The sequence below is a fragment of the Pipistrellus kuhlii genome, unplaced genomic scaffold (assembly GCF_014108245.1).
Source record: "Pipistrellus kuhlii isolate mPipKuh1 unplaced genomic scaffold, mPipKuh1.p scaffold_m20_p_19, whole genome shotgun sequence".
NCBI lineage: Eukaryota > Metazoa > Chordata > Mammalia > Chiroptera > Vespertilionidae > Pipistrellus > Pipistrellus kuhlii.
The window spans coordinates 245,296-272,248 of NW_023425504.1; the positions used below are offsets into that span (position 1 = coordinate 245,296).

Here is a 26,953-nt window from a genome sequence, read left to right on the forward strand (position 1 = left end):
AGCATTTTTGGGGGAGGGGGGGAAGCAGGGGGAATAAAAAGCATTTCCATTGCCAGGACACTGATGGGTTGAGAGTTGGGGAGAGGTAATTTGTATTGACCTTCTTTAATAAAAGTAAGTTTTTCCCTATGTTAGATGAAGTAGGTTTGCATACATTTGTCTGCAGTGCTATAGAGGAAAAAAGGGGGGAATCAGGGAGGTTGGAAAATTCGAGAGAGCAAACATACTGAGATCTCCATGTTACATATGCAAACAGAGTTTACACTTTAAAGATTCCTTCACTGCAGGTGGATATTGTGGTGGAAAGGTGAATAATCAACCCTTGCTTTCAGCTGCCCTCTCACTGCAACAAGACTTATTTGTGAGGTCTCATACCCATGGTGTGGGCAAGTGGGTTTTTAATATCTAAGTCCAGCCTAGCAGCAGGAATGCTCTGGCCCTTCTCAAGAAGGGAAATAACTCCACTAATACACACATGGTGAATGAGATTGATGCTAGAGTGTTGAGTATGACAGATGAATGGTAGCCAATTTCTCAGAGGAAAGTAATGTGGCTAGTGGAAATAAATGAATATTCTAAAAAACAAAAAAACAAACAAAAAACAACTGATTGTACTGTTCAAAAAGCTGTTCCTAAAGTGTTAACAAAAATTCTTATTGGCAGAACGTCCCAAAGTAAAATTGCACATGTTATGAACCTAAAGTAGTCACAGTGTAGCACAAATAAGTTAAAATGTAAAAGCTATCAAGACTACAGTATGAAATTTCCAAAAGTTTCCTATTATTTAAAGTAAAAAAGGAGGTGACAGTGTAAGAATATCATGTAAGGAAAAATATCCTGAGAATAATTTACATCTAAAAAATTTGTGCTTTAGAAAATTAACCTTTATTCGAAACGCTAATAGCAAGATACCCGCGAAAACACACACATGGTGACAAAATAAGCCAGGGGAAAATCATTTGGTGGGAAAAATGGAAAAGAATCCCAAATCAAATTTAAAGAAAATATCCCTTTATTAACTTTTGGTCGAGAATGTGTTTGTATATTTTCAGAAAACAACTCCGAGACCATCTGGAATCCTGTAACAGAGAGGAATAGACAGAAGCGCTCCAGCCATGAAGACAGAAGAGACAGAATTCAGAGATGGAAGATGCTGACAACGCCTCAGCATACCATCAGACAGCAGCTGTGGGTTGCTGATGGATGCCCAGGACCAAACCAGAGATGGGCAGACCTGCATTACCACCATTTTGTCCACCAACCAGATCTGAAATATAATGGCTGGCATGTACACATAAGGAACTATCTGGCATTGAAATTGGGACTCAAAATAACTGTTGGCCCAGAAAGGAACTCACTACAGACTGATTCATTTGCCTCTCAGCATAACCATTATGGCTTGTTGCAGTTTAGGTTCTTACAAGGGTATTTCTTGGATCACATGTTCTCACACATCTAGAAGAAATAATGAACAACATAAACAGACCCAGAGAAAGAGAAGCAGCAATCAGACTCTCAAACCACAGAGGGAAAGTAAGGGAGGATGGGGGTAAGGGGAAGAGATCAACCAAAGGACTTGTGTGCATACATATGGGCCTAGCCAGTGGCCATGGACAACTGGGTTTGGGGAGAGGGCATATCTAGGGAGGGGTTGGGATGGGAATAGGGGAATAAGGACAATGATGTGAGACCATAATCAATAAAATAAAATTAAAAAAAAAGATTGAAAAGCCACACAGCTAGGCAGTGATGGAATGTCATGAGCAACTAGAGGCCAGTCCTTCCTGGCCCTTGGCTCCTTCCTCTGCATAGCTCCATTTCAGTAAGGAAGAGAAAATGACCTTACTTGCTCTGGGCAATGCTTAGTTTGAAAAGCATTGAGAGTGTTAGAAAGAGTTGGAGATAAATAATAAAGGTACTCCCTCCAAGAAGGAGGCTGATGGGGAACAGTGACAGAGAGAGATTCTAGAGCCATCCAAAAGAAATAGAAATATGAATGTGTGATAACAAAATATACAGTAAGAACTCTGTTGTTTCATGAAATGCAGTCTGTAAAAGTTTAAGAATTAGTAATAAAGTTTAGGACATAAACTTCAGAAAGCTTATTTTTATTCCAATATGGTAAATTAAATATGTCATTCTTCAATTTAAAAAAGCTCACTCATTAATGGTTTTTTTTTTTTTTTTTTTTAAGTAAAGAATTATAGCCCTGGCAGAATGGGTTTAGTTGGTTGAAAGTTGTCTTAGCACTTAAGGGTTGGTTCAATACCCAGTAATGATACATGCTCAAGTTGTGGGCTTGATCCCTGGTAGGAGACATTCAGGAGGCAGCTCTCTCCCCCCTCTTCCTCTCTCCCCTCCTCTCTTTCTACTTTTTGTTGTTGTTGTTAATCCTCATCTGAGGATATTTTTCCATTGATTTTTATAGAGAGTGGAAAGGAGAGGGAGACATTGATGTGAAGGAGACACATTGATTAGCTGCCTCTGCACATGCCCCAACCAGGGCTAGGTATGGAGCCTGCAACCTAGGTACATGCCCTTGACCACAATCAAATCCTGAACCCTTCAGTCCACGGGCCAATACTCTATTAATCGAGACAAACAGGCTATGGCCTTTCCTCTCTTTCTAAAATCAATAAAGAGAGATAAAAAAAGATTTCTATATAACCTATAGCCCCTCAAAAAAGTAAGAAAAGACATTTCACTAGATTCTCTTATACAAACAACAGAAAAACACATTTTACTTTCTCAAAGGATGCTAGCTTTTTCAAACTTATTTAAAAACCTGATTTTATTTCTTTCCATGTGACATTCTCTTTCTCTAAGTGGATTCTCCAGCAGAATGGAGTTGCCAGCCTCTGACAGGTGCTCACCTGCTCCTCTCACTTAGTCACTGTATGAGCCACCGAGGCACCTGGGACAGGTTGCTCTTACGTAGAGATTTCAATTGTGACAGGTTAGGTAGTAATTTTTGAAATGGGTCTGGCATTCCTTTGGGAGTTAATAAAAGACCACTGATATCACTTGGAAAAACAAGACAACTGTAGTGACCAGGGTAATATGTTACTTTAAGGAACACAGCCATCACACAAGTAAAGATTTTGTGTATTTGGTGTATCTTTGTTCACCCAATGGAAAGGGAAAGAGCAAGGGACTGGGTTCCCAGAGTACACCACACTCATGGATTTCACAACAGTCAACCCCACACTTAGACCCTTGGATCCCAAGGAAAGATTACTAAGGGGTTCTTGGTCTCTTAGTTTATAAAAGTAGCCAGCATATCCATAGTTCAGATAGTCTCATCTCTGATCAGAGTGATAGGACTCTGTTTTAATAATCATTAACAATGATTTTTAGCTAAAAAGGTATATGAATATCCACAAAAGTTGAAATCACATGGCTATTCAATTTGGTAGTAAACAGTTTTCTGCTCCTTATTATTCCTTTGGCTGTGATTTTGCAGGGTTTGATTAAAAAAAAAACTGGACTTTTAAGAAGCAGTTACCAGGAGTAGTCTCAGGGGGAATTGGAATGAATGTGGTAAGTGAGGAAAGGGGGTACAGAATTTTAATTGGCATACAGATTCTTTCCCAAATGGAAATCCTACATGGTTTCCTCTCGGTCACAGTGATAATTTATCATAATAAAAAGCATTCATATACTACTTGGCAGCTTATAAGAGAATAAGGACAGGAATTATTGTCCTGTTTTACAGAAAAGAAAGGGTGATTCAGAAAAATGAAGTCATCTGTACAAATCATAGAAATGACAAATAGTGGAGGCAGGACTGGCCACTTGTTTTTCATGTACCATATTGCCTTATAATGCCAAAAGCCAGAGACAGGAGATACATTTTTCCGGCTTGGTTTTGGTTTTTCCTTTTGGTTAATCAATTAATTTGGGAGAGGTTAGTGCCACCATTTGTAAATTTTTGCTGCCTCCATGCTATTCTCATGCACAAATTCACTACCATCAATATCATTTCTCACTGGCCATCATTCTTGTTTCTCTTCCCATCCTTGCTTCCACATCTCATTCCTTCCTTATAGGCTACAATTTTCATAACCATGTGCCATCAACAATGTAGTGGAATACAGCAATGACCTTGAATTGAGATCCCAGAAAGCAGAAAGGCAAAAATTTGGGGTAAGATGTTTAAACAGGGAAAGTTTCCTTAAACAGGTGTTGAGTCCATCCAGACTCCAAAGAAAGAGCCATAAGGATGTCAGAACGGAACAGAAGGTTGGTGAGATTAGGATATTAGCTTGATTAAAGGATCAGCATGACAGGTAAGAAATGAGACAGGAGATATAAGCAGAAAGGTCTTGAAGCTATATTCCTGGAAACAGAACAGTAATTACTTTAAACAGTTTAAGCAGATATATTGTTTCATTATTAAAAGGCACAGAAATAAAGGTTTAAACTCACCCTCAAGATTTCTTCAACACAGCTTGGATCACTGGGAAGGTTTACCTAAAACAAAATAAACATTAAAAAATTAGCCGAAACTGGTTTGGCTCAATGGATAGAGCGTTGGCCTACAGACTGAAAGGTCCCAGGTTCGATTCCAGTCAAGGGCATGTGCCTTGGTTGTGGACACATCCCCAAGGGATGTGCAGGAAGCAGTTAGTCGATGTTTCTCTCTCATCGACGTTTCTAGCTCTCTATCCCTCTCCCTTCCTCTCTGTGGAAAATCAATAAAAAATATTTTTTTAAAAAATTAAGCACAATCTAGTTACTTTCAGAGAAGCTTATTGCATAATGCTTTTACTCTTTGTGAAAAAATTAAAATAAATATAGGTATCAATATGTTTTTTCCTTATTATATACAAAGCACAAGGAATCTACAAATGACCAATTCTATTTTACTTCAATGAAACAGTAATACCACAGTGCAAGGTGCAGAAAGCGAGTGCCTCGTTCTGTCACTGATTTGCTGTTGGACACTGGATCATCCTTCCCCATTGATCAGACTTCACTTTACTCATCTACTGGTATTCAAAGAAAGAGTTCAACTTCCTGATCTTTAAGGTCTCTTTGACCTTCTGACACAGTTTAGTGTGTTACTCATAATAACAGATTTTTTAAAAGATGAGGTCTATATGAAACACTTCTACGATTACATTAAGTTCTCTTTGAACTTATGAGCCCAACCAGATGCCTACAATTCTTATTGAAAACACAGGGTAAAACTCCTATGTAAACTGCATGCTTGCCTTGGCACTTAGACTCTTACACATACACAGTTAATCCCTTGAGCCATCTTTCCCAGTGTGACAACTTTCTAATCAACCAAAATTCAACTAGCAGAAGTGTACTGAGGACATACTCCATGTCTGGCAGTTGGCCCTTTCCTCCAGGGGCTCCATAATGAAAGCAAGAATCCAAACACCAAAGTGAGACACCAGCTATAAAACAATGTATAACGAAGGACTTGAGAGCCACCTGGACAAAGGTTTTCTGGGCATGATGTCACCTGTGCAGGTATGGACATCCCCCCAACATTCTTACCACTCTCCTTCATACCTTCAGCCTGCCCAGAATTGCAATCTGGGCAGGCTGATCATTTCCACCTCCCTGCAGTTCCAGTAAATATAATATTTGCTCTCTTTGATTCATTGCCTTGGGATATAAAAGGCTGGTTTTATGCAGGGAGCACTTCCACAGAGTCCACATGTTTCATGCCTCTTACAGGGCAATTAAGTCATAATCCCTTAGTTACTCTGACACATTTGAATATGAACATAATTATATTTCAGGAAATGGGGACTAGAACATGGATCCGGTTTCCCTCAAAGTTAAAATAAATGTTAAAATCATCATCAAATATTAACAGCATTAACGTTGCTACTGTACATGCATTAATGTCAACTAATATTTTTTAATTCCTTCTCCATGTATAGTTACTTGCTTCAAGTAGCATAAAATCCCTAGTTGGGGAGGCAGGCTAAGAAAGAGCCACCAACAATAAATGGCCATCCAGCCTGTGTTACCCTGGCATAATTAATTGATAGTGTCCTCTTCCTACCTTAAAAATGTCCCAGTTTGGATGATAAATTATACAGTCACCCTTATAAGAACAATCATATTCTAATACTGAGTACAAGAACAATAAAAAGAAAGGCTAAAAAGTTGGCTGGGCACACATTGTCAAGAAACTTAAATGCAGATTTTTGTTAAGGAACCATAGGTGGCCTAGCACAGTTCTTTGTTAATTTATCTATACATTTAGCAAACATTTTTGAGGGCCAGAGTCTGTGTCACTAGACTTGCAGTAGGCACAGATATAATAGGAAATAAAAGGAAACAGCTTCTTCTCTCATGGAGTTTGCAGATTCAAGAGGAAGGCAGATATAAAGAATCACATAGTTAATGTACAACTATAACTGTGGTAAGTGCTACAAAGGAGATCATCCTATGGACACTAGTTCTTCAATGAAAGAATTAACCAGTGAGTATTTCCTAGGTGCATGTCCAAATAACCGAGAAATGCTGCAATCTATCTGCCTCTTGGAGATCCATGATGCAAATTAAAGGTTCTGTGACCCCTATCTAATTTGTTTAACACAGCCCTTCCTAATTTCTTGACTGAATTCTTGGTTTTTTTAGTATTTGTAATACCCCCATTAACAATGATTATAATTGCACAAAATGAATACTTACATAACATATACTTGGAGATAGTGTTCTATTACAAGATTACAGAACTCAACCGATCATTCTTAACAGCAAATAAAATCTCATTCCATTGTTCAGAGCTCCAATAACTATTTTCAAAGTCAATTATTAAACTTCTAATGAATACCTTCCCCAAACACCAATATCAAAAATGATTATAGCCAAATCTTTAATATTGCTATTGCATTGTATCAGTGTGGTCTGCCTGGGCTAAAAATATATGGCCCACTCTCATAAGGACTTCTTTGCTCTCCTTTTTTATACAAATACATAAACATTAATTTTTTTCAATTAAAGAGGAAAAATATTGGCATTATGCAGACACAACATTTATGAGTATAAATGTTGGGTGGGAGTCCTGGCCCTATCACCAGGGAGCTAGACTTTGTAACATTAATCCTTTAAAATTCCACCATTTCCGATTGTAAAATAAAATAAAATAATGGTAATAACAATACCTATTCCTTTAAAAATCTCACAGGGTTGGTTTTTGTGTACAGCAAATGAAATCAATAATGTGAATGTGCTTTATAACCCACAAAGCCCCACACAATGAATCAGGTTTGTTCCCCTTGTCCTGTTCTTCTTACTGCTTTATCATTAAGTCCAATCTTCTTGTCTTTTCAAGGTAACATTTGACTCACTCTTGTCAACTGCAAATATCATCTCTACACCTGGTATTATGAATATCCATTTCCTTATTGGGAGAATGCTGTCAAAATAGAAAGAGTTGTGGACTCTGGGACTTTATAGGAAATCTAATAATGACTTATTGCAGTTGGTAGCACTCAGGATTGGGAAAAACTCTACGGAAGAGGGCAGCAAAATAAATATGCATCCACATGAAGTGTTCAGAATTTTTTAAAGGAAATAATGGAATCAAGCATTCACATGGAGCCATTAGTTCCACAGACTCATCTAGTTTTGCCCTATAGCTGTTTACATTGCCAGACAAATACATTCAAGCCGCACATATTTTTTCCACTGCAAGTGTGTTTGAATTAACCAGCGAATATTTCCTAGGTGCCTAGAAGAGTGTGAGGTATTGTGGGTTGCTAATACAAATAACTATGAAACTTGTCTTCTTTCCTTTCAAGTTACATGTCTAGAAGGGGTGGGAAAACAAACAATTAGAGACCCACTGGGATATACATTGTAAGGTAATCCTGACAAGGGTAATAGGATGGCATTCATTCACCCCCTTAACCTATTCATCAGTCATTCCATTTATTTCTTTAGACAGCAAATCTGAATTGAATTTACATTGTGCTCAGGATGGAGCCAAAAGGGAGTATTTAAGCAACAAACAAACTGTGAAATTACAGTGGGAAGGGTAAGGAAATATGGGGGAGATAAGAGATCAACCAAAGGACCTGTATGCATGCACATAAGCATAACCATGGACGCAAAATTCTGGGGAGGGAGGGCATGTATGGGTGTGGGTGGGGGGAAAATTGGTAAGATATGCACACATACAATACCTTAATAAAAATGGGAAAAAAAGAACTAAAGACAACATAATTTGTGCCTTCAAGATGCCACAGAAATTAGGGAAGACAAACATTTACAAGGGAAACAGACAATACTGACAATACCACACAGGTGGTCTGACTTAGGTGTCCAGGAGACAGTACCTACCGGGCTTGTGGACAGAGTCACGTCAGACAGAAGCTCCCAGCCGCCGAGATCCTGACTGTAGTCCTCACTCCACACAGGAGAGAGAGACCAAGAACTTGACATGGCTGAGAAGTGGTGGGGCCACCTGAAGCCACTCCTGTCTCTGAGCTCCCTGCAGAGCTGCGCTGGGGAAGAAAGCTGAACTAAGGCTATGGCTCAGCCCAAATTGTGCGCAGTTGCTCTCTCTCTGTCTCTCTTTCTCTGACACACACCCCTCTTGCAGTAATTCTGGATTCACTCAGACAGGTGTGAGAGAAGACTGGGGAAGAGAGCTAGTGGTGATACCCGGATTAGAACTGCTATCCGATGAGTTGCCAAACTGCTGTTTCATTCCAGAGCCACCTTCTCTTCTCTATAAATCCTCTCTTGAGTATTCAGATAGTCCACAAAGCGCAAGTTAGCCACTCAGAGCGGCAGCATCCTTCTGCATCACCCCTCTCTAACCCCTTCTCCTGGAGCAGAAAGCAAGGCTGTGCTATTCTCACTCCTGGTCCCAAAAGAACCTCTTGCGCTGGGCACAAATGTGGTCTTCTGAAGGCTAGCTAGGAAGGCAGGCGCACGTCAGGCAGGTGGTGAATTGACTGAGAGCCCTCACAAGTGCCTACCCTCTACGCATGTGACAGTGTAGGCTGCCACCCCATGTAGCCACAGAGAGCCCACACACAGATCATCTGCCTGGTGATAAATACATATCTTAGGAAATAATCAGGGTACCTTTAAATAATCAAATATTCAATTAACTGCAGCAACAATAAATGAATTGCATAGGATGTTTTAATCATTCTGGAATTAATCAGTTTGGAGAATACTTCTTGGCGATTAGGGTAATATGAGATATCAAAAATACCCTGATTGTGGCATTGAGAGACATAAGCAGCAGCTAGCACTAATAGAAAACATTGAGATTAATGTAAAACATTAAAAGAATAATCACCACATTGTTAACCCGGAGGAGCTCAATGCATGCCTCTCAGTACATTATTATTAAGGGATTGTGGGAGAAGAGAGGTCATTTTTTCCCCTTAAAAATCATCCAGAGGTTGCCTTATAATACCTGGTAATCAAAGCCCACTATTCTAGGTATATTTCACCTTGGCAATGACTTCGTAAAGCAGGCTTGCAGCTGTTAGGGGGGAGGTTGTTGTGCTGGGTTGGGGTTCAGGTGGGGGGAATAGAGTTAAAAGAAGAAAAAAAAAAGAAAAACTCATGGGTATTGACAACAGTGTAGTGATTGTAGGAGGGGTATGAGGGGGGAGGTGGAGGAGGGTGTAGTGAGGATTGAAGGGAGGATTGTAGGGAGGATTCAAGGACTGAAACTTGACCTGGGTTGGTGAACACACAATACTGTGTACAGATGCTGTATTGTAGAATATATAGTTTTATTCATCAGTGTCACCCTACTAAATTTAATAAAAAGGACAAAAACTTAAAAGTTGCAAGTTGAATTGCTAATGAATGCTTGAATTCCCCTAACAAGTGTCAGTTACACTGACTGACATACCAATAGCACAAAATACCATGCTATCGGTCCAGTTAAAACCAATAGCACGACTGGCACAATGCAGCTTCTAAATTAATTCAGTTTGTATTTTTATTAACAAATTGCTACATTTATCCCCATGATTGATTCGCAGCACACAATTCTCCCCTGCATGGCATTACTAATAAAAGGAAAACTCAGGTTATGCTATTGTATTACCAAATGAACTTTCTATCCTTAAAAATTTTTAATTCACGTCACTGGTCATTTGTAAAAGCAAGGGGAAGCAGCCTCAAAGGTTTTATCTTCCCACCCCATGCAGGGAGTCCAAGTTTTCCAAAACTTCAAACGCAGTTCACATACGATTCTTCTATCTCTTGATTTCTGCCTCACCTTAACCTGTCCCTGGTCTAGTTTGTATTCATGAGTCTGTGATTAAATGAGAACAGTTAATATTACATAAGCTGCAGACAGAAGTCCTCAAGTAATATAATTTTAATGAAAACAAAAGTAAGATTTCATAACCGTGAAATGTTACAGCCTACTTGGTTATCTTTTAATTTCTTTTTAATCCAGTCCTGGGTGTCTAAAGAGTTGATATTTACATTAAAATATTTTTTCTGGCCATTTTTAAGGGAGTTACATGGTCAAAATATCTTATGTAAAACAGGCTAATGTTCACCATTCCCTCTAAGAAAAGGAGCAAAAAATAGAATGTGAAGATCAAAGGAATTTAACATTTGCCATTTTAAGCCATGTACAGAAAATTACCGGTTTCTCAGAATCTTACATGAAACTAAAACTAAAAAGGTAGAGACAGCAATCACATTTTATTTGAGCAAATAAATTACTATATTTTTAGGGGGCATAAAGAGATAGTGGAGGGAGACTGGTTTTGAAGCTGGGAAAACTTAGATTTTAACCCCAGCTCTGAAACCTGAACATCTCCGAGCCTCTGTTTCCCTCTGTATATAAGGGGAATTTTTTTTAAATCTACTTCTAGGCTTATTGTGGGATTGAGATGTCCTGAGATATATATATAAGTACCTTAGCCTGCTAGGTTGTGCATCTTAAGTCTCCAACACCTTCTATTCTAAGTTCCCTCTAAGGACCTTGTGCCTTGGGACCACTGAGAAGATAATTTGGTCACCTTATAAATTAACCCCTAGAAATCTTGTGAATGTCGCTGTTTGTTAAATCCTATTCAGGTTGTTGCTGCTTTATCTGGTGACTCTGACTGAGGTGACAAAGCAGGCTAAAGTGGGACTTGAGGGGCTAATAGAATACAGAGAAGAAGCAGTGGGGGTGGGAAAGGTGGAGAAAGTGTGGGAGATGTGCTTTATTATGAACCCATCTCTACACTGATTACATTAAGAATGAGCAACAGGGGGCTCTAACCGGTTTGACTCAGTGGATAGAGCATCAGTCTGCGGACTGAAGGATTCCGGGTTTGATTCCGGTCAAGGGCATGTACCTTGGTAGTGGGCACATCCCCAGTAGGGGTTGCAGGAGGCAGCTGATGGATGTTTCCCTCCCATTGGTGTTTCTAACTCTCAATCCTTCTCCCTTCCTCTCTGTAAAAAAAAAACAACAACAAAAAACACACAATAAAATATATTAAAAAAAATTGAGCAACAGGGGAATGCATATGTAGCAACACCCATCATCAGCTGAGAGTACCTAATGACAAATGGAATCTCAAGTGAAGTACTTAATTCAGTCAGCTCTGAATAGCCATTATCTCGCTGTTCATTTATTTGGTCTAATAACTGGTTTCTATACAAGAGTGATCTAAAACTGGGGAGAGGAGCTTCATCTTAAAGGAAAATAAGGTAGGGCAGAAAAATTACCATAGGAAACCAAGAGCCTATCTGGAAATGCCTGGCTGCCTGACCTACAGTCCCTCCCTGCCCAGAGACCCTGTCTCTGGTTGCCCTAGCTGGATATTGAGGTGACTCTGGCTGCTAGTGCTACTGCCTGCCTAGGTTTTGCAGTCTCTGCTGGCTAGGATCTCCAAGGGCAGAACCCCTCTGTATACATTCTTCAGGCTTCTTTCCTAGATCCTAATTCTATTGCTCACACTCAAGCTGTATCCTCCATTTATCTTTGCCGGCCTCCAGACTCTGACCCAACTCACTTGCCCTTTCCTGCCTATGCTCTTCTCAGCCTTCTGTCTGTTCTTGGTGCCTGGATTCTGTGAAATCCCTTCTTATTGTACTTCCATTAACTTTAATGGCTATCTCATGTGCAGGCCCATAATCTCTTTTACTAAAGGGTGATATTATAAAAATACAGATGTGAAATTGAACTGAAGTGAGGCAATTTCTAAACTCTATCAATAGATATCATTAACAAGGCTAACCTGTATGAGCTAAATCCTATGTAATAAAAGAGAAACATGTAAATTGACCATACCTCAGCTACACTCACCAGCCAATCAGGAGTGGGTATGCAAATTAACCTGGCAAAGATGGTGGGATAATTTGCATACCCAGGCACCTGATGGAGAGCAGAGTGGGGGAGAGCTGGCAGAGAGTGGAATGGCTTGGGGAACTTGGCTCCCCAATCCGCCAGACAGAGAGAAGAGAGGGAGAGCTGGTGGGTTGGAGGACTTGGAAGAGCCAGAGGCCCTGGGACAGAGATAGAGCAGAAAGGGCACCAGAAATGCTGGAAATCGTAGTTCTGCTGGCAGATGGATCTCATAGACACTAGAGCAAACTGAGCCTGAAACAAGTTACTGTTGTGGTGGGGGATGGAGGGAAAGCAAAGGTGAGAGATATAAGTAAAATCAGAGTGTCTAGGAAAAATTAAAATGGAAGATATCTTAAAACTTCCAGGAAATCTCCATCAATGAAGCAAAGAAAAAAAAAAGCCTCTCTTATTCTGTGAGCAACAAGCCAATCTGGGTTGGCGTCTCAGACAATTCACTCATATAATTGCAAAGACAGACAGAAACTCCCAGATTGGAGAGGGCTCCCCAGAGGGCTCCCAGATTGGAGAGGGTGCAGGTCAGGCTGAGGGACCCATCCCCTATGCATGCATCTTTGTACAAAGGCCCCTCCCTAGTATGTATTTGTATATATAACATCAAGAAGCAAATCCACTTTTGAATTTTGAGAATTAAAGAGTAAATGTTAGAACTTTTCTAGTTTTCAGATGCACCTGACTGCTCCATGGTTATATCAAACTCTCATAGTATGCAACAACTAAACAATTGCAAAGCAGTAATCTCATTTTCAGGTAACTATGATCTAATAAAATAGTCAAAAGAAAAACATACAGTTAGGAAACAATAGTTTCCTGTACATGCCCTACTTGAATTAACTGTGATTTTGGACAAATCACTTCATCACTCTCCATTTCATACAACAAAGGCATAGGAATATATTATACATCCCCAGTGTTTGGTATTTCACATAACAGTGCAAAAACTATAGGATATCTACATAAGATTATCAACATTTTATTTTGTCATGAAAGCACATTGTAAAAAATCACACCCAAAAGGTTGGGAGTACAGTTTTTCTTTTTTCAAATATGAAAGCAGATTTGTGCCAATACACTCACACATACTATTGTTTTCATATTTCCCATTTTGTTACAAAATAACAGAACTTTCATGTTGGACTGGTGGTCAGGCAAGATGATCTGTCAGGTATCTTTTGGATTCTGTGATTTTATTCACCTTCAATTTATTTTATAATATTACATATATTTTATTTTCTATAGGAGTCCATTTATCAACATTAAATTCTCTATCTCCTAAGCATGGATTATTTTCATTGTGAATTCTCAATGCTAATTGTCAAATCTCAGGTAATTTTTATCTTACCTTGCAGATTTTTTTTTAATACATGGGAAACGCAAACTAATTTTTGTAATAACTAATACAAACATAGGTAAGAAGGCAACCATTAAATAAAAAGTCATATAAAGCATGCAGCATAAATGTGCTACATATAGGCTTCATCTACAATATAAAACTGGTTTCATCCTAAAATGAAGCTGAATTAAAAAAAAAAAAAACATTTCTATTACCTTTTTCTACAAGTCCACATTCCATACAGTAAAGCATATCTACCATGTGTCATGTATTCCAAAGTCAAACTTGAATTCTTAGGGTCCAAGAGGGCAGAAGGAAAATCAAGTAAGCATAGTGTCCTAGAAGTCTGGAGAACAAAGTGTTTCAGAAATAAAGTGGCTCTTACGATAGGGTTGCAGAGTCAGCTATTGGGTTTGGTAAAATCTAGTTCATTGACAACCTTGGTAAGAGTTGCTTCCGTGACATGTGGATGCATAACTGCCTGGTGTTTGTTGAATAGAGAATGAAGGTGGAAAATGGAGAAAGTGCATAAACAATTTCACTGTGAAAGGGAGCAGAGAAATGGATGATAGGTGTTAGTGATGTGGATGTCAATATTTTTCTTTTGTTTTTATTCTTTAAAAAGGGATGATATTAAGATATATTTTATGTCAATGAGTATAAATCAATGGAGAGGGGGAAAATGTTTCAAAACAGAAAGTAGGTGATGTTAAAAGCAATTCCTTGAGAAGGAGAGAGTGAATTGAGACACAATTGGAAGGGTTAGCCTGAAATAGGAGAATGGGCACTTCTGGATACTACTTCCATTGTAACTGGAAGGAAGCTATAGTACCTAGGTACATAAGCAGATGGTTGTAGAAATTAAAGATGGGTAGATGAGGTGGTACTTGTCTGACTATATATTTTTCTATATAAAGTATATGGCAAGGTTGTCCACTGAGAATGAAGAGGCTGTTATTGGAAATCTGAGGAGAAAGAAAAGGTGAAAAATAGTTGTCTTTGACAACAGCAACACAAATTTACTAGGCAAGTATAATAGAACTAGAGGCCGGTGCACGAAATTTTTGCATAGGGGGAAGTGTCCCTCAGCCAAACCTGCACCCTCTCCAACCTGGGACCCCCTCACAATCCAGGACTGCTGGCTCCCAAATGCTTGCCTGTCTGCCTTCCTGATTGCCCCTGAACGCTTTTGCCTGCCAGCCTGATCACCCTCTAACCACCGCCCTGCCAGCCTGATTGATGCCTAACTGCTCCCCTACCAGATTGTTTGCCCCTAACTGCTCTCTCCTGCAGGCCTGGTTATCCCTAACTGCCCTTCCCTGCAGGCCCAATCACCTCCAACTTCCCTCCTCTGCCGGCCTGGTCACCCCTAACTGCCCTCCACTGAAGGCTTGATTGCCCCCAAATGCCCTCCCTTGTAGGCCTGGTTCCTCCTAACTGCCTCCCCCTGCTGGCCATCTGTTGCAGCCATCTTGTGTCCACATGGGGGCAGCCATCTTTGACCACTGGGGGCAGCCATCTTGTGTGTTGGAGTGATGGTCTATTTGCATATTACTCTTTTATTAAGATAGATGCCTGGTGCATGAGTGGGGGCAAGCTGGTTTGCCTTGAAGGGTGTCCTAGATCAGGGTGGGGGTTCCCTTGGGGAATGGGGTGGCCTGGGCGAGGGACTTGTGGTGGTTTGAAAGCTGGCCATGCCTCCTGGTGACCCAAGCAGAGGCCCTGGTATCTGGGATTTATTTATCTTCTATAATTGAAACTTTGTAACCTTGAGTGGAGGCCTGGGCCATCCAGGGTATGTGGGAAGCTTAGCTTCCTCCATTGCCGGGGGGAAACCAAGCTTCCTGCTTGCTCTGTGGCCACAGCCATCTTGGCTGGGTTAATTTGCATACTCACTCCTGATTGGCTGGCTGGCGTGGCTTGTGGGTGTAGCAGAGTGATTGCTAATTTGCATATTACTCTTTTATTAGATAAGATTACCTGGCAATGTTTAAGAGAGAGGGATAAAGAGCTAGCTACAGCATGAAACTAGGAAATGCTGTATAAATCGGGAGTACTAGTATCACGATAAAAAAGGGGGGGGGGGGAGGTGAGAGCTGAAAGCCAAGTATCTCTGGTGATTCAGGAGGTGAAACTCTGTTCCCCAATATTAGTTACAGCTCTTTCCAATAATGATAAGCTACTTAACCAGTTTGCAGTTCTCTGCCTGCTCTAATCTATAAGAGGTTTCATTCTGAATGGAAGAAGAGAGCCTAAGAGTAGGAGTAATCATTTTTTGGAATCCCACAATGGTGAATACCATAATATTACCCAGAAGGCAAGATGAAATTAACCCCAGGGTGAAATATAGCCCCAGGACCCGAAGATCTCCTCTCTGGAGATAAATGAATACAACTCTGGCTCTAGGGAAACAGAAAACTCGATGAACCATATCCTCCTGAGAAAGATTATTCCTATATAACATTGGAAGTTTACAAATTGTTAAAAGAAGAGCTATTTTCAATCATATTTACTATGTGATCATTAGTATGAAACATTTTAAAATATGATTATCTTTTATAACACACATTTGAAAAGTTCTTCAAAGCATTTATGGCTTCTAAAATATAAAGATTTCCTAATTGTGGGGAATGAAGTGGGAGTTCAGGATTTACTGATAACTTATGAAGACATTGACATAGGTATATTCTGGGGACTTGCTATAACCCCATTTATAGAAGAATCTTTTAAATATGTATCTTATTTTTTAAAAGTCTTTTAGAAAAGAAAGGTCTATCCTTGACAGGAATAATCCCTCAATCTAAAGAAACAAATTCAGTCTTCTCAATACATAGCTAATGATTTAAAAGACTTCTTTAAATCAAGAAATCTGGATTTCAGATTGACTTTTTACTAGCTAAATTTTCCTTAAAGCAGTGTAAGTAAAATAATCTTTATAAATTGTGCCCATGTATGCCCTAAATAAAATGTGACAACAGAATACACTTGATAGAAAATAGCTCCATTTTCATACTAACCTATAATGAATTTGTAACCTTCTTAATTCTCTAAACCCTGCATTTAGGATTGTCTTAATTGCCAGTGGATGACACTGTGATTCCACAGGAATAGGATTACAATTGCTCTTCTTTGACAGTGATGATCCTAAAGAACAATCTGTGTGCATAGGAACTAATTTCTGGCCAGCTCCCCTATTATTTATAACTCTAATTAAAACACTTTTATCTATTAATGGCAAGTGACAGTGCTAAATATATTCAATGAAGTTCACATTTTTTCTATACTTCTTAAATCTCTTGGATCTGTACCCACTTACATGTGGTTTAACTGCTCACTAAAATGAAATGATAGCTAAGAATAACTCACTTCCATTAGATTTATACATCTCATTAATTAATTCTACATCTCTAATGATGTAGAGACCAAACTGAAATGCAAGATCTAATTAAAATGAAGTAAAAAAAAGTTAAGAAACAACACTGAGATTGAAATACAGCAGTGAGTAGTCTCAAATTAATGAGGAGCTATGCTAAGTAAGCATGATCATTAATCTTTAATGAAGATTTTAAACACATAAAAAGTTCCTAATATAAAATGTTTGCCTTATTTTTTTTATCCAATAACATATAAGCCAATAACTTTTGGCTCTAAATGACACTATTAACTGTCAAGGCATGTTTTATTTGACAAACCCTTCATTCAAATACTGTAAAAACAGTTAATTTGCCTGCTGTGAAATGTGTTTTTGATATTTTTCACCTGCTTTTTTTTTTCTTCTGAAAGAAATGTAAATAGGATGTCAATGTAGGTGCCTGATTTTGCTTTAAAAAATATGCCACAGTAGCTATAGGCTTTCAACCCTGTTTGCAATCAAAATAAATTGAAAGAAAATTTCCATTTTCAGGTCACAATCTCAAATTGGTCTCCTGATAAGCAAACTGTTTCAGAGTAATAGTTTGATTATCATGAGGATGGTCTCATATTTGAGAATGGAAAGTTGCTAAAATTGCCACTTTGTTCAATTATAAATAATGATTTCCAACCCTGGCCCTTATCCTTCCTGCTTTGTTAAGTGACCTGGCATTGTTACCTATCTCCTGCTACATCTATTCTTTCCTCAAATACAACTGCATGTCTGGCATGGAAATCATTCTCTAAAATCAAAGTTTATTCCCAATGCTTTTATTTGAAAAATACTACAATTTGTTTTTTTGTTGTTGTTAGCAAAAAAATCAATAGAACAAATACAAGAAGTCCCTGCTTGTTAAACTTCCCCTGTACCGTACTTAGCATCTCCAGTTATCTGGAGAGATAACTCTAAGGACTCATCTGCCCAGCATTTGTGGGACACTTAAACATTAGGCTCATGAAAGGGCATGGCATATTTCCAGAATATCACTCTGCAAACTCAGACCTCTGACACTGTGTCATAAAGAACGTCTGTGGCATTCATTAAGTATGGAGCTGCTCTGTGGAGCATCTCAAACACATTGTATTATACACTCAATGCCAAAGAAGGAGTGATACATGGTGTAACATGGTTTATGGAGCCTGATGTTTTATGCCAATTAACACGGACATCATATGCATGGCACCAATGATCCTAGTTTGTGCTATATCCACATGAAAATCAGTGGCTATTCCTTAGCTGTGAAAGTATTCAGGATAAAAAGATACCTGATAAGTGTCTATAATTCCAGGTATAATTATAAGGTAATAATGATAAAAAATAAAATAAACTCAGTGAAATAGCCACACTTAACCCAGACCAGAACAATGTGTTGGGGTACTGCCAAACGTCGAACTTGGAAATATTCATGTTAAGAAAATAGGCCCTGGCTGGTGTGGATCAGTTGATTGGAGCATTGTCACATGCACAGAAAGGTAGTGGGTTTGACTCCCAGTTAGGGAGTGTGTGGGGGGCAACCAATCAATGTTTCTCTCTCACATCAGTGTTTCTCTCCCTCTCTTTTCTTTCTTTCTCTTCCCCCATTCTTCTCTCTAAAAATCTATGAAATTTAAGAAGAAAAAAATTAAAAAAACAAAAAGTTGTCCCACATGGAAAATATATATTGCATCCCCACTATGTACAGTGCACTGTACTGAGCATTATGGAAAATTCAGCAGATTATAAAAAAAAAATAAATGTCCACAGGGAACATATGCTCTAGATTAATAAAGAAGATATACATACATAAAATGAGTAAATGACAATGCAAGTTAGCATATATTTTCTGATAATTGAATCAGGCACATGGACAGAAGGATAATTTTTCCTTGTGGGTATGGAAACAAGTTTGGGTTACATGTCTTAGACGGCCAAATATGACAATTTCCAGAATATCTACAATAATATGGGGAGAATGAAATTGATTATTTCAAATCAGCACTATTCTAGAAATTCTAAACTGTGTGGTAATCCTACTTTAAAAAGATAGATGAATGGCTTTGGAAATAACTACACTGAGTGGCCAGATTATTATGATCTCTGAATGGATAATAATCTGGCCACTCTGTGTGTGTGTGTGTGTGTGTGTGTGTGTGTGTGTGTATTAGAGGCTCGGAGCATGAATTTGTGCATGGGTGGGGTCCGGCCAGCCTCACCAGGGGGAAGAGACATGGGCGGTTGGCCAGCCTACCTGCTGGTCGAACTCCTGAATGAGGGGAAAATTTTAATATTAGCCTTTTATTATATAGGATATACACTGAATGGCCAGATTATTATGTGTCCAAAGATCATAATAATCTGGCCACTCAGTGTATAATAGGAAGTTGCAGAAGAGAAAGCTATCCATGAATAGTCAGGAAAGGAATTGAAACTTAGCTTTAAATTTGTATAAGGGAAAATAGTTAAATAGGTGGTGACTATGGCACTGTATGACTTTGGGAAAGTCACAATTTCTGCAGATATATAACAAAGGGCTGGACTTAGAATCTAATATGTAGTGACTCAAATCTGTTCAAATAAGTCTATCATTCTGTTGTCCAAAGCAAATTAATTTGAAAGCTTCAAGTAGTATTCACTAGCTGATCTCTAATAGAAGTCTCATCCTCTCTAATAAAAGAGAAATATGCAAATTGACTGTACCTTTGCCACACCTGCCAGCCACACCCACCAGCCAAACAGTGTGAGTATGCAAATTAACCCAACCAAGATGGCAGTTAATTTGTATCCAGGCCAGAACAAAGACTGAAGACAGTGTAGAAAGAAGCCAAGTGCTGCAGAAGGGAGCTAAAGCTGTGGAGAAGCAAGCAAGTGTGGCGACGGAGAAGGAAGGGAAGCAGGTGGGGCAGGGAGAAGGGAGAGAAGCCTTGGGGGCTGTAACGAAGAGAGGAAAGCAGGTAGGGCAGTGGAGATCACAGCAGGAAGCCCTATTGCAGGAATCTTCCTGCAAGGGACCTCTAGTATATATATATAAGAGCCTAAGCGACTGGCCAACCAACTGCACACTGACCACCAGGAGGCAGATGCTCAATGGAGAGCTGCCGAGCTGTGGTGACTTGGCAATTGTGGTTCTTGGGTGAGACACCTGGAAACAAAGAGAAGGGATTAGCCAGTTTCGGCCCGATCCCCACAGGCCAGGCACAGGGACCCCACCATTGCAGGAATCCATGTACCAGTCCTGTGTAACATTGGCTCCCCACGTTGGGTCTGGCTCTCCACTGGGCCTCCCGCCCATTGCAGAGGTCATGGGCCTGGCCCTTACAGAAACATTTTGACTGGATTAGCTAAATGATAAAATATGCAGGACCTACTGGCTGCAGCCCCAATGTCTGGCATCTGTGCCTGTCCATCTACTTAATATTGTTTTACAGTGGAGGCAGCAAATTTTCCTGCTACCACTCTCAGCTGGGAAATCAGCTGAGGCTTCCCTCCTTCTGGGCAGGCAGTCGAGCCAGTAGGCAACCTCCAGGGAAGGAAGGAGGTGAATGAGCAGCTCAGGTGGGAAGAAGGAGGTTCCTGCCACCACAGGGGCAGGGCCTGGGTGGGAGCCTGACATTGAGCAGGGTCCTAACCTAGGTCAACTAGATTCCAGTCTAAGTAAATCCTATTTGCTAAATAATTGCATTTTGCAGTTAAATGCCTATAACTTGTCAGTTAATGCAAAACTTAGGGTAAAGTGAGATGAAAGAAGTGAGACAGATAATGAGAGAAAGTGACATAATATTGGGAGAAGAAAGAAAGGAGCCCAATTCTAGGGTGCATCACTTGAGAACCATTCTCTGGCAATCCAGGACCCCTCAGGGGATGCTGGAGAGCCAGTTTTGGCCAGATCCCCACAGGCCAGGTGTAGGGACCCCACTGGTACATGAATCTCTGCACTGGGCCTCTAGTATAAAATGAAAAAAGCTATACATTTCACAGGTACAGGGCCCCCATGATATACAGAAGTAAAAATGTCAAGCTGTATTAGCATATAATTTAAAAATGGAAATAGACAATATGTTTTAGAACATCAATGGAAATGTTTAAATGTAGACAGTTTAATTTTTAATAACAGGAGACCATAATGACAATTAGATGTGACTTTCTTTTTTTAAACATATTTTATTGATTTTTTACTGAGAGGGATAAAGAGCTAGAAACATCGATGAGAGAGAAACATCCACCAGCTGCCTCCAGCACACCTTCTACCAGGGATGTGCCCGCAACTCATGTACATGCCCTTGACTGGAATAGAACCTGGGACCTTTCAGTCCGCAGATCGATGCTCTATTTACTGAGCCAAACTAATTTTGGCTAGATGTGATTTTCAAAAATAGCATGTTGGCACCAAAGCCAAAGTGAGAGCTTCTTGCTGAGTTAGTGCTTATTGCTGGAGGGTAGTGGAAATATAATCTATACTTAGCTAAATCAATAAATTTGAATCCAAAACATGTAGAAATGGTCCTATTTTTAAAAGACTACTTTAAAAAATACAGTAATAGTTCCTAAATCTTCATTTGTTAATGAACGTTTGGTAATGTACAGAGACCACCAGACATTAAGTGTGCTTGTGACCTTTTCAACTGTAAGATCAGACAGATTTTTGTCTTATGGGTATCAACCCAAAGTCTCAGAGGTGCAGTGTCAGATCATGAATCAATTTCACTAGACAGTCATCAAAATCACATTTTCAAAGTTCAACTAAGAATTTGTTTTGTATTTTCTACTGCAATACTTTTTGCAGCCCAGGGAACAAAGTCAAAGCCTGGTTTCCAATGGAGACCACTTCTAGTGGTTTCTAAATGTTGGCAGCAAGAATTCTTTCTTGTCAGAGATCAGCAGTCTCTGGCCTTCATTAATTTCCTTTCAATGACTGTACACCATTTTGAGTAGTATATCAAACATCCCACACTGTCTAGCCTGGGATGTACATCATCCTTTTGTTTAGCATATCCATGTTGTACATGCTACCCTCTTGTCAGTCACTTAGTAGATAGCCATGTTGTTTATCAGCACATCTGTCACAGTATCAAAGTGCTTGTGTTCAAGTGGCCCTTATTTTACTTATTAATGGCCCCAAAGCACAAGAGTAGCCTAAGTCATTCACCTCACTATATCTCATCAAATAGGCATTTGTAGGCATTTGTAGGTATTTTATCACCTGGCATCATTAAAAGAGCAAGAAAGGTGAGTATAGTACAATATGGAGAGAGAGAGAGAGAGAGAGAGAGAGAGAGAGAGAGAGAGAGAGAGAGAGAGAACCAGAGTTTCATAACTTTTATTACAATATATTTTTTATAATTATTCTATTTTATTGTTACTTACTATTGTTAATCTCCTACTGTGCCTAATTTAGAAATTAAACTTTAAGTAGATACATATGTATAAGAACAAAATGTAACTTATATAAGCTTCAGTACTATCCACAGTTTCAGGCAACCACTAGGGGTTTTGGAAAGCATCTTCAGTGGTATTGGGGTACTAATGTATATAACAAATACAATTAAACTCAATTTCTTCTCCAGGGAGGGCCCAGCTCACCCCACTGGGAAGAAGATTGATTCATGGTACCAGCCACCATGAGGCTTCAACCTCTGCATGAACATAAAGCTCATAAGGGGAGGATCAACCAAAGGACTTGTATGCATGCATATAAACCTAACCAGTGGTCATGGACAACAGGGGACTGGGGTCATGAGTGAGGAGGGGTTTGGGATGGGAATGGGGGGATGAGGACAAATATGTGATACTTTAATCAATAAAAATTTTTTAAAAATCAAACTAGAAGGTAAGGTTATTTTGAGCCTGTTGAATAAAGACAATTAATCCAGGAGTGAAAATTAAAAAAAAACACACACACACATTTAATTTACAAGCTGTGGATTTTTATATGTGAAACTTTAGTGTTTGTCTACAAATTTGAAATATGTATGGAAGAGTACATAAATAATAAATGTACATTGGCTCACAACTGATAATCTCATGACAAAATAATTCCTCCTTAAGGGAATGTTAAAGCCAAATGTTTCAAAGACTGCATTTCTCACAATTTCCCTCTAATGGGTTCACTAATAGTTTGTTTATTCTGTTAGGGTCTCATCAGAGAAAACCTATTCTGTCTAGTATTATCATCATCCAAAGTTTTCAAAGTGAATATACCTTATGGCCCAGTCATGATTGAATTGTTTCCTTCACCTTGACCATGGCCAAGCCAACCCTTCGGCAACCAGTTCCATGGCCTGGTCAATTCAACCTATCAATAGACATATATTTATCTTTTTTTCTGTTTTTGAAGCTCTAGGTTAGACATAAACACATATCATATGGGCTGTAATTCTACGAAGAATAGAGAGGGAATTTTGTTTTTAATTCATGGTTTACCATGGAAGGAAAGTGGTGGCCAGTGGGAAAGAAGCCGGCAGCTTAGGTCGGATGTCCTATATCTCTATATCTCTTATCCTCTGTTTTGTTTTGTTTTTCCTTTTTCCTATTAAATGAAGAAACTGAAAGAACAGGTATCTCAGATTTACAGAGCTTCCAAAAATAGGACTGTGACTGGTGAGCAAATAAATTAATTGTATATATAATCAATAAAACTGAAAGTAATTTTCATTTTAAGAGCGTATGTTATGCTTTTGTCCAGAATACTCTATAAAGGTTGGACTATTAAACCTTCATTTTGTCAAGATAACATTTGATAGCCTCAAAATACATAATTTGAACCATTCCTCAATATACATTTTGGTATTTGGGTGCCATTTTTCCCCCCAAGTTTATTTTATCTAGCTGTGTGTCTTTGGTAAATCACCTCTATTACTTGAACCAAAGTCTTCTCAACATGAAATGAAGGGGCCAGATTGCCTATGTGGTATAAACTGGCACCTCTATGATACAGAAACCTATATAACTATGATCTTTTTTTTCATTTATTTTTATACAGAGAGGGAGAGTGAAACATAGGTGCAAGAGAAACATCAATAGGTTGCTTTCTATACTCACCCTGACTGGGGATTGAACCCACAACATAAGAATGGAACCTATAACCTTTTGGTGTATGGCACAACACTACAACGAAGTAAGCTACCCAGCCAGGGCATAACTATGATTCTTAACTCTATGGAGTATTTGGGTGAAATAATCACCTTTGGCAATAACCAATATTCAGGGGACTCATATGGTATTCTGTTGGAATAGTGCTATGGTTAACTACTGGGAAAATAAATGGGACCATAGGAATCTCAAAACCACCATCCCTTTAATGCAGCAAGTTCCCACTTGTTTTCTGGGATCTAGCTAGGATTGCAGGATTAGAGTCTTAATTGCCTGAGAAAAGGCATGTTCACATATTTTTTGATAGACTGCATCTCTGTAGAGGCAACATGTTCTTAGGATACACTTTAAAGCAATTTAAAACCAAATAGAAATCATTTCAGAGAAGACAGAAACTATTATTCTTCAGTAGTTCTGGTAGGAAATACTCCATTACAGCTACTAAATTCATAAATAAATTAATGCCTTCCAGGAATGTCATTTCTCTCTAGAACATATTCAAGTGGGCATCATTTAGTTAACTTAGCTCAGCCTCTTTTGTAAATATGCAGTGAGATGTATACATGAATACAATAGTGAGGGCAAACATACACATTCCACACAAGCCAGCCTTGCAAATGATGCTCATACATTGTTTTAACACATTAAAAAGAACACATAACAGTAAATTATAAAGGAAAAGAGGCCACATGTTAATCTGACAAGTTCAGGGAAGGCCTTGCAAACTCAGAACTAAAGTTAGCACAAAGGATGGTATGAAATTAAAACTTTTTAACTAAAAGCAGTTAATGGCAGGTAGTCATGTCCTAGATTAGATTTTTCCCTGACAAAAGTCAATCTTTCCCTTAACTGAGCCCCTCTATTGTGTTTTGCATCTACATACAAAAATAACATACTTTTTTTTAGAACTTTCTGGGTGCAACAAATGCACCAAAGACTAAAAACACTCTCATTATTTTTGTTGTGTTAATTGTTAACCATTAACTATCCTATACTTACCTATGTAATATATATATCATTTTACTGTTATCTAATCTCAGAGGTCCCCCGCTTTGCTTTTTCCTGCCTCACAATTCTATCACCAATTGATTTCATGTAACCCACTTATATCTTCTCTTTTGATTATAATATATAAAATAAGATGCAAAACTGCCATTCTCTGGAGCATTATCTCAATAAATTGTGGACAGTTTGACTCAAACTCATAAAAATTCTTTACACAAAACATAGCAACTTAAAACCTGAAACTGATGTAAATCAAATTTTAAAATCCTAATTGAGTAATAGGTGAGTTGTTTACTCTGAAAGGCCCTCCATGGCTCTGCCATCACAGAACTGGCCCCCAGACTGCAGAAACTGATGGGAATTAGTAAGCAATGCAGCAGCTGAAACAAAGAGGGCCTCATTACCATGCAAAACACAACATCCTTTAGATGTGATGAGAAATGAGACTGCATGACAAACATGGACTGGGGAAATTTCAAAATATTACCATCCAAGCATACAGAACAGGGTGGTGAGAAGAGGGGCAGGACAGTGATAAGTGGGTCAACTCTGCACAGAGAATGCTGTTTTAGGCTCCAATTATAAGTATTAATGGTTCCTTGGACCTGCAATTGCATAGATTTTATATTAATATGAATTCACACATACAGTTTTTGATATGTGGCTTTGTGGAACTGCTGAGAACAGTACACCTAATGGAAGGACAGTGTTCATACTTCAATTTTATTGCATTAGGCTGTTTAGTATGCATTTTACACACAGTTCTATAACTGCTTTAGTGTTTGTTTGGAACCAATTGCTGCCCGTGAAAAATTCTGATGAAAGAAACAGTCAACTAAGGACACTCTCCACCCACCCACAGTGATTTTTCCATGATGTCCAAACCAGTTAAAATGTGCTTCCAAAGGCAGTGAAGCTATGCTTAGTAGGGAGAGTCACATAAATTTTTAGATAACATAAATGCTGATTTAGTCATCACCTAGAAGACTCACATGAGATCCTGGAAGCTGAAAATGAACAAAGTTCCCTTAACTAAAATATAGATATTTTCCTTTTACCAAATGTGCTACTAGATCTTCTAAGGTGTCTACAGTTGTGAAAGGAAAATATAACAGAAATAGAGTTTGCAAATTTCTCTGCTCAAATCAATAAAATTTCTTAGCTATAGAGTTTTTTTATTGATGACAATCTCATTTTACTGGTTAGAGATTCAACATCTTTTTTAAGTTTTATTTATTTATTTTATTGTTGTTGAAAGTATTACATATATCTCCTTTTTCCCCCATTGCCCCCACTCCTGACTCTTACACTCTCCCCAGGCATTCACTGGATTATTGTCTGTGTCCATGAGTTATGCATATCCCATCTAATAAAAGAGTGATATGCAAATTAACCACCACACCCACAAGCCACACCCACCAGCTAATTAGGAGTAACTATGCAAATAAACCCAACCAAGATGGCTACAGCCACAGAGAACAGGAGGGAGGCTTGGGTTTCTCAGGCAATGGAAGAAGCCAAGCTTTCTTCCTCCCATTGCCAACCTAGGCCTCCACTCCAGATTACAAAGTTTCAATGATAGAAGATACATAAATCAAAACAGAAATGGTGGTAGCCACAGAGCTGGAAAGAGCAGAAGGTTCCTCCTGGCAATGGAGGAAGCCAAGATTTCCGCACACCCTGACAGTTCTAGCCTCCGCTTAAAGCTACAAAGTTTAAATTATAGAAGGTAAATACATTCTAACAGAAATGGCTGCAGCCAGGGAGCAAACAGAAGTCTCGGCTCCACTCCAGGCTACAAAGTTTCAACTAC

At 38.9% G+C, this 26,953-nt stretch overlaps 1 protein-coding gene across 1 annotated transcript in view; it reads right to left on the reverse strand.

The window, feature by feature from the left end:
* Positions 1 to 26,953, reverse strand: part of AFF2 (AF4/FMR2 family member 2) — a gene marked incomplete at its 5' end in the record, with an annotated part of 359,224 nt that overhangs the window by 193,066 nt on the left and 139,205 nt on the right. The window contains one exon of the mRNA XM_036443509.2: positions 4,429 to 4,473. Within this exon, the coding sequence (XP_036299402.2) occupies positions 4,429 to 4,473 (45 nt within the window). The remainder of the gene's footprint in view (positions 1 to 4,428; positions 4,474 to 26,953) is intronic.